At 31.8% G+C, this 9,103-nt stretch overlaps 1 protein-coding gene across 1 annotated transcript in view; it reads left to right on the forward strand.

Moving 5' to 3' along the window:
- Positions 1-2,645: 2,645 nt before the first annotated feature.
- Ptpmeg (protein tyrosine phosphatase Meg) overlaps positions 2,646-9,103 on the forward strand; it is a 9,339-nt gene continuing 2,881 nt past the window's right edge. Inside the window, exons 1-14 of the mRNA XM_018511808.1 lie at positions 2,646-2,711; positions 3,661-3,872; positions 3,946-4,074; positions 4,216-4,264; positions 4,384-4,551; positions 4,656-4,776; positions 4,860-4,947; positions 5,019-5,171; positions 5,252-5,484; positions 5,568-5,735; positions 7,999-8,176; positions 8,276-8,443; positions 8,524-8,699; positions 8,785-8,984. Of these exons, the coding sequence (XP_018367310.1) occupies positions 2,696-2,711; positions 3,661-3,872; positions 3,946-4,074; positions 4,216-4,264; positions 4,384-4,551; positions 4,656-4,776; positions 4,860-4,947; positions 5,019-5,171; positions 5,252-5,484; positions 5,568-5,735; positions 7,999-8,176; positions 8,276-8,443; positions 8,524-8,699; positions 8,785-8,984 (2,059 nt within the window). The 5' untranslated portion in view covers positions 2,646-2,695. The remainder of the gene's footprint in view (positions 2,712-3,660; positions 3,873-3,945; positions 4,075-4,215; positions 4,265-4,383; positions 4,552-4,655; positions 4,777-4,859; positions 4,948-5,018; positions 5,172-5,251; positions 5,485-5,567; positions 5,736-7,998; positions 8,177-8,275; positions 8,444-8,523; positions 8,700-8,784; positions 8,985-9,103) is intronic.

The raw sequence follows: 9,103 nt of genomic DNA on the forward strand, positions 1-9,103 counted from the left end.
TAGGAGCTTTGTAGTCTCAAGCGCTGTGAATGGCTCGTGTTCAATTGAGCCGTGTCCAACTGGGTGCCACCCTTTTTGCAATCCGTACATCCAATACGGAGATTTTTCACCGAATGGAAATGTGGGTAAAACAGGAGGCTTTAGCATCGCCTTAAGCAATTGGAAAGCACCAATGCATAGTCTAATTCCGACCTAAAGCCTGAAGTCCACGATGCTAGAAATCGAGTGGCACCCAGTTGGACACGGCTCAATTGGACACAAGCCACTCACAACGTTTGAGACTACAAAGCTCCTAAGCACCGGTCGTTGTGATTGGTGGTGTTCAATCGAGCCGTGGTCAATCGGGATCATCCCTAGAAATAGGTCCGAGATTTCGGACAGAGGAAAAATTAATAAATCACATTTGAACAATTTGATCACATGACCATTGCGATTGGTCAATTTGTTCTTCATCCGAGGTCTCGGACCGATTTCTAGCATCGTGGACACAAGGGCTGCGCTCAGCAGACTCAACAGTTTTGCAACCGTTTTATAATTCGTTGCGCTGATTGGTTTGTACTTTTAGTTTTAAAGGAATAGTCCAATCTGAGTGAAGAATCATAAAACGGTTGCAAAACTGTTGAGTTTGCTAAACGCAGCCAAGGCTTAAAAGAGGTTAAAGTGCAAAAAATGCAAATAACACAAATAATTAGGTGCATCCAGAAGCACGATCGCTCACTAAGCGCTCAGTGAGCTCTTGTATCTGCTTGGTCTATATTTTTAGATCCAGTGGAATATGCCAATCAGATACAATCGCTCACTGAGCGCTCAGTGAACTCTTGCATTTTATTGGCATATTCCATTAGATCTAAAAATATACACCAATTAGATATAAAAGCTCACTGAGCGCTCAGTGAGCGGTTGTTGTACTGAATGGGTGCATTCAGTATTAGCCCAGATTCTCATACGGGCAACAGCGCTTTGACACCGAACGCTGATTGGTGAAAAATGGGTGATGGGGGTATATTTTACCCCCACAACCGGCTTTTCACCAATTAGCGCTCTGTGTCAAAATGCTGTTGCCCGTATGAGGATCCGGGCTTACAACCGCTCACTGAGCGTTCAGTGAGCTCTTGCTGGATTCACACTGCATCCGATTTTCGTCGTACGACGCTCTGCAACCAATCAGAAAACAGGATTCCGATGGATTTTACTTTGTATCATCGGAATCCTGTTTTCTGATTGGTTGCAGAGCATCGTACGACGAAAATTGGATGCATTGTGAATCCAGCATTAGAGCTGATTAGCATATTCCGTTGGATCTAAAAATATAGACCAATCAGATACAAGCGCTCACTGAACGCTCAGAAAGCGGTCGTAGTACTGAATGCACCCAATGCACTCAGTGAGCAGTTGTGCTTCTGGATACACCCAATACGAACGGACGTACTGTTTCTCTTATATGCTTGATCTCTTTCTGCTACATGCATATATATATATATATATATATATTCGCATGCGTCCTACGTATGTCATATATGTATGCACTAAGCACGTATATATACATATGAATAAATACACACAACACATGTGTGCAAACTGCAACCGCATTTTTTTCTAGCCATCAAATGTCTCGCGTAATCGAAATGTTCAGGGTCGATTAGAACCTTCGTTCCACAACAAAACTCGCAAAATACGATTATTTTATGTGCGCTATTTAGCTTTCATGCACATACGTATGCATATGTATGTATATGTATATATACATATATGCTGCACCTGAATAGTTCTCGCATATATATGTGCATATATTTTTGTAAGCCCATGTAAGCCCTGCTCGCGGAATCGCGGAATGCTTTTATCCATGATTGATTGAACGTCGTTGCCTTGTGCATACAATTACTCCGATTACCAATCTCGCCGATCCGACCGTTTACCTTATAGAGGTATGTTGGTAAGAACTGATAAGAATGGGAGAAGCGGAGTCGATGGAAAGTGGTAAATTAGAAATTGTCGGCAGAGCGTCGTAGGAGGTTGCAATTTCGTGTGAAGAAATGTGTGATAACTGTTGCTTTGCCGCATCAATATGATATTACACATCCACTTGGAGTGGACTGTGCTTGGATCGGCACAATTATGAAAAGAAGCTTGTTCACGTCTCGCCCGAGAGTCCAATGCTATTCTGAGGGAAGTGCGGCTCCCGGGCTCGTATGTACGCTTGGAACAATTTATCGAATCCTGTGTACAGGGTTTTACGGCAATCGCAAGTAAAACGTGTCACTCGTATCATGAATGTGAGTAAATTTATATTATATTTAGTGGGATTATAATTCACCGTATCTCAAATCAAATTATGCGGAGTATTTCGCTGTGACTGTAATTCGTATGTCTGGTTGATTAATGATTTTGCACGTTGACAGTACAATGATATATTTCTTAATGATATCATTTATACATTGCTCCAATAATCATATATGTATTTTTGTAATTTATAGTAATTATATGTAAATACGTAAATGTATCTGTCAATATTAATGCATTAGTCCTGAAAAAATTTGCAGAATCCAGTTGTGTGATAGCAGTTAGTCAATCTTATTTTCTCCTTTTCGTATAAACTATTTTCAGAATATTCCTGTTCTCTCTACATTATTCTGGCAATTTGATTATGTAACTCGTGTTGGATTATTGACTTAAAATCTTGGTAAACTTGCTTTTAATGACATCTCTGGAATGTAATTATATTTTTGTATCTATTTGTGGTTTGAAGTGTTAATTAACATAAATTGTTTTTAACTTATAAAAAAGAAATGTATTAAATATATAACTTATGTTGATACAAATATTGATAAACTTGTTTTTTAATGATATTTCTGAAATGTAACTATATTTTCATATTTATGTTTTTGAAGTATTAATTAATACATGATTGTTTTTGTAAAAAAAATCTTTCTTTTTAGTTGTACTTGCTTATACTTCAATTGTCACGTACATAGATTTATGAAAAAATAGAAGAAATGTAGACAAATATGTATGTAAGAAAATTTTATAAAAAATAATTTTATAAAACAGCTGAAAGACAGATTTTCCTTATGATATATATTAACAAAATTTTTTATTTATTTATGTTTAAAAATATATTTATTAATGAATAATTTAAATGCAAGAATCAGATGCACCTTTACAATTCTTTCTTTATTATTAATCAGCAAATTTTAGTATATTTTAATGGAATGATATATCTTATATACTTGTAAATGTGTTGCTGAAATATATATATGTAAAATTACTGTGTGCTGTTTTATTTATTTCAATTTAATTATATTGATACTAATTTCTAACCTTCGGTATAATTAAATGTTTGTATTATTTTATAAGCATAACAATTTCAACGTAATATTAATGAAGCATAACAATTACAACGTAATATTTTTAAAGCATAACAATTTCAACGTAATATTAATTTTCCTTTTTATGTATATATTTGTAAAATATATGAACAAATTATATTAATTTTATAAAATGACAAGACTAAATATGTACATATATATATGTATATATAGGATTCTTCACAAACTTTGTATGTACTGATAAAAACATATTAAATATTATAATTGTTAACGAATTATTATGTAAATTTTTTGTTAAAATATTGATATATAATGCTCCATTTAATTCTCAAAGGTGGTCAGCATAGCAGAGAGGTGGTATCGAGAAGGTGGTTGACACGTCTTCATATATTTGAGATGATTGAAAGTGTATCACGCAGAGCACTTAGTGGCTCCAGTGGGAGCTACCACGTTCGTGGTGCTGAATTAGCAAGGAATCGCAGACTAAAATCTTTATCAGCTACTGTTACTTTCCTAGATGATACACAGCATACATTTCAATTAGATGTAAGTCTATAACTTTCTTTCATAGATGTAACAATTAAATGCATATATATTAATAAATAAATGCATATTATAGAAACGAGCAAAAGGACAAGTTCTATTAGATTTGGTGTTTCAACATTTAGAACTTATTGAAAAAGATTATTTTGGTTTACAATATGCTGAAAATGGAGTTAGCACAACTATTCCTACATCTGATATAATGGTAACATATTTTAAAAAGAATTATTTTATTACATATCTGGTCTTTTTCAAAATATTACTTAAAATATATAAATTTTATGTATTAGTGTAAATAAAATATAATTAAAAAAATTATTAACCTTTAATATATAAATATTTCTAGAGGTGGCTGGATCCCTCTAAACCTGTGAAAAAGCAGATAAGAAGTAAGGGTAAAGATCCTATATCTTTAACAAAATATATATAATTATATAAAAACTAAATATATTTTCTGGTTAATTATCTATATGTGTTATATAGTAAATATATAATGTATATTTGTTTGTTTTAGGTGGACATTTTTTTTTTAGAGTAAAATTTTATGTATCCGACCCTAGTAAATTACAAGAAGAATATACCAGATATCAGTTTTATTTACAAATACGTAGAGATATTCTTCAAGGAAAACTCCAATTACCCCCTAGTACAGCTTGTTTAATTGCTAGTTATACAGTTCAATGTAAGTATATTAAAAATAATGAAATAAATTTAAATAATTTTAGTCTTGAATACAAATTAATAAAATGAGTTAATATATTGAATTTTTGTATGTTGCATATATAGCGGAATTAGGAGATTATCATCCAGAGGAACATGGACCAGGATATCTTTCACAATTACAATTGATACCTGGACAAACAGAAGAAATGGAAAAGAAGATATCAGAGCTACATAAACTGCATAAGTTTGTACATTTTTATATCTAATGTCTAGTAAATCTTGTAATTTGCTTTAATATCACAAATGTATTCTTTTTTTTATTCATAGGGGACAATTGCCAGCTGATGCAGAATTTAATTTTTTAGATCATGCAAAACGTTTAGATATGTATGGGGTGGAATTACATAAAGCAAGGGTATAGAATATATTAGATTGAAAAGTACTTTTTAAAAATAAAATTAATGTATATTTTTGTTTATCTTTCAGGATTCAACAAATAAAGAAATACAGTTAGGTGTTACATCGATTGGTCTGGTTGTATTTCAGAATGGAATAAAAATTAATGTATTTTCATGGTCAAAAATAGTTAAAATCTCTTTTAAGAGAAAACAATTTTTTATACAACTTCGACGAGAACAAGTGAGTTTTATTATTCATTAATTTAATATGTATGATTTTCTTTTGTCACTTTTGCGAATTAACTAATTTATGTGTTGCAGTCTGAAAACTACGACACGTTATTAGGTTTTAACATGCAAACTTATCGTAGCTCTAAAAATCTATGGAAAGCTTGTGTTGAGCACCATACCTTCTTTAGACTTCACAGCCCGAAAATGCGACCAAAACGATTTCCTCTTACTTTAAGTAGTAGATTTACATATTCAGGACGTACAGAATTTCAAACAGTTGAAGATGGAAAGCACAGAGCACGTGTGGAAAGGACATTTATACGGTAATTATGACAATTCATAGTAGTTGAATTACAAAATTAATATTTTGTGTAAAGATCTTTCTCAAAAAATTTTTAATATTTAGGTCACCTAGTAAAAAAATTGCTCATACTATTGCAACTGCATCTGTTACCGATGAGAAAGGAAAATTGGCAATACCTGGGAGACCTCCACGATCTTATGACAATAAGGTTCAATCCCTCGGTGCTCGTGAACCTCGTCAAGCATGGGGTGAAGGAAATCCAAGTGATGAGTTAGTTACATATAATAATAATATTTATTTATAATATCGAAAAAGATATTCCATAGTTACGCATAACTATAATTACTTTCCTCATAACTGTATAATCAGCAGGCAAGAAGACCAAGAAAACGATTAAAATTTTAATTACAAAATTTAAACATTAAGAAAGAAAGCGACAAATAAGTATAGCATGGTAATTGTTACGTGAATAATAAATAGTTAATTAGAAATAAAATTAACCCTTACCATACTATCTACAATTTGGTGCCTCATCCATACTATCAAGGGTCACTTCAAATCTCTTCGTTTTTTCTCACCTCTTCAAAATAATAAAAAAAATCTCTAAAAATTCACCAACATACTTTCAACTTTCTAGAATAAATATTGACTCTTTATTTTGGAAAATAATAAAATGTAGTATATATAATTTATAATTACCGAAAGACTCAAAGAAACTTACACGAACAGAAATCGCTCGGTCACTAGTTACCCATATTAGTACGGTAAGGGTTAAGTATAATTATTTAATTGTTGTTTCGATTCTTCTTGAAGTCATTCTCAGCTAACAATTGGTGATTTAAATTAAGATGCCATTAACATCCTGTCATGTGTGTAAAGGCGGAAGATTCTTGTTAGAATGTCATCAAAAACATGGCTATAAAAAAACAATGTTAATGAACATATGTTCTATTACAAGGAGAAATTAATCTAAGAGACATTCCTTTCATATAGATTTAAAGCACAAATATTATCTTCATTATTTAATATTTTTAATACATTTACGAAGCTTGCTGATGCCATAAAAAGATAATTTTCAAAATGGTTTAAAAGAGTATTTTATTGGTCTGAAATTTGTGGTAAATAAGGAATAGTAAATTATGATGTATTGTCATTGTTATTCTCTCTGATAATTGTGTGTGTGTGTGTTCGCGCGTGTGCGTGCATGCGCGTGTGTGCGTGTGTTTTTGTTTCCATAACCAGTACTATATTTTATATTAAGACAATATATTTTATATTAAGGCCCAAAATTTTTCTTATAATGAAACATATGCTCACTAATGTTATTCCACAAGTCGTGTAGCTATATATTTTTGATAACATTTATCTAGCAAAGATCTTTTACTTCTGAGAACAGGATGTTAATAGTGTTTTAATTTTAGTAGCCAAAGCTGAGGATAACTCCAAGAAGTCGGAACGTACTACAATTAAATGATTAGATTTTTATTTCTAATTGTTTATTATTTCATCCGTGCATCAATTATCGCGCCCTACTTATATTTGTCGCTTTTCTTAATATTTTGATATGTAGCGCGCGCACACGCACGCACACACACAACACACACACACACACACACAAAATATGTGTGTATAACTTATTTACAAAATTTATATTGAAAAAATTATTTTGTAATGTTTACAATTTTTTACATTACATTAAGTTAGAACAGGATCATTAATTTGAATACATCAACTATATACAACAAGGAGAGACTCACATATGTATTTCACCGATTTTGATAAGTTTTTACGTGTTTATTCTGAGGTATCAAAAAATAATTCCTATAAAGCAGTAAATTGCACCTTTGTGTATTTTTCGAGCAAATTGTGATTTTAGGTCACGTCGGATTGCTTTCCAACCTGGGGGATAGATATTTAAAAAACAATTTTTATATGTATAATTAGGTCCGGAAATTGACAGTTTTAGATAAAATTGGCATTCTTTAATTTCAACCGAAGCTTAAAACACCTCGCGAACGGTTGCCATTCGTAAAGCAGTAGGAGCCAGCGCAGATGATACAATGTTACGGATTCTATACTCGGATTATATGTTTATACATTCGTGTCCATCGGAGATGTATTTTTCTGATTTTAAATAATTTTAAATATTTCATTTACACGTTTAAATGAAGAGTAAAAAGATTTGAAAGCGATTTGTCCTGATAAATTTACGATTTTCTCAAAAAATACGCAGAGGTGCAATTTACTGCTTTACAGGGATTATTCTTTGGTGTCCCAGAATAACAACGCAAAAGCTGATCAAAATCCGTGAAACACATATGTGAGTCTCTCCTTGTAAATAAGAGAAGTGTCAATTATCGTCAAAATTAGATGTTGAAATAACACATCTATATATATTTTAACATTATGATTTGTATTTTTGTGATTTACAATTGTTTTGGAATATGCAATTTTTTATGTTATGATTTATTGATTATATAGTTAACTTTTATTTTTATTTAGCATTTTTAGTTTTATTTATCTCCTCTTATAGTGAGGGTGGTTTTTTATCTTTGAGGGAAGAAATAACAGGAAGCTATACACGAGGTGGAGCATTTTCACCAGCGTTAGGATCTCGAGTGTTCAGTTATGCAGACGATGATACAACTGCTGAAAGAAATATTTATGATTTGCCAGATTATAGCGAACCTACTAGTTCACCAGCTCCACAAGTACATATATCTATCAAAAATACTTATATAGTAACTAACAAGTAAAAGTAAAGATATTTAATAAATAATATTTATTAAATATATTTTCCATTATTTTAGATATTAGAAGACGGTTTAGTAACCATATCTTTAACGCCAGATGAACAAGGTCGTTTTGGTTTTAATGTAAAAGGTGGATTAGATTTGGATATGCCAATCTTAGTATCACGAGTAGCACCAAATACACCCGCAGATCGTTGTTATCCAAAATTGAATGAAGGAGATCAAGTATTTAATGCATACTTTTATTCGTATCAATAGTCTCTATGTAATATTTCTTTCTCATAAAATACAATTTCTTTTTACAGGTTGTTTATATCAATGGAATCGATGTGAGTGGTTTATTGCATGAACGCGTAGTAAATTTAATACGGCAATCACGCGATCGTGGATCTGGTGAACTTACTTTAACTGTTAGACCTAATGCTCTATATAATGCATTGGCTGGCAACGACGAGACGTCCGAAGAAGAACCGCCTTATAGGTATATAATTCCAAGCCATAAATATTTTTTTATATAATTCTGTATTGAACTGTGTTAAATTTAATTTATTATAATGAATTGTTAGGTATGTACCTGATGCGCCTCATGCAGCTATTGGATCTGATGCACTGGCTCAATCTATGTTACTGCTTGCGGACGGTCTAGCAAGCGGTGCTCTTATCGCGCAATATGAACAGTTATATAGAAAAAATCCGGAACTTACGTCACTTGAATCGAAAAAACCGGAAAATCAGTCAAAAAATCGCTATCGAGATATTTCGCCGTGTAAGTTAAAGTTTTTTCTATGAGAAAACAAATAGAATTATATTAATTATAAATATTACATAAATTACCGTGGATTAAATTAAAAACGACAAAAGAAATATATATACGGCTTATTCCAC

Source organism: Trachymyrmex cornetzi, unplaced genomic scaffold (assembly GCF_001594075.2).
Source record: "Trachymyrmex cornetzi isolate Tcor2-1 unplaced genomic scaffold, Tcor1.1 scaffold388, whole genome shotgun sequence".
Classification (NCBI taxonomy): domain Eukaryota; kingdom Metazoa; phylum Arthropoda; class Insecta; order Hymenoptera; family Formicidae; genus Trachymyrmex; species Trachymyrmex cornetzi.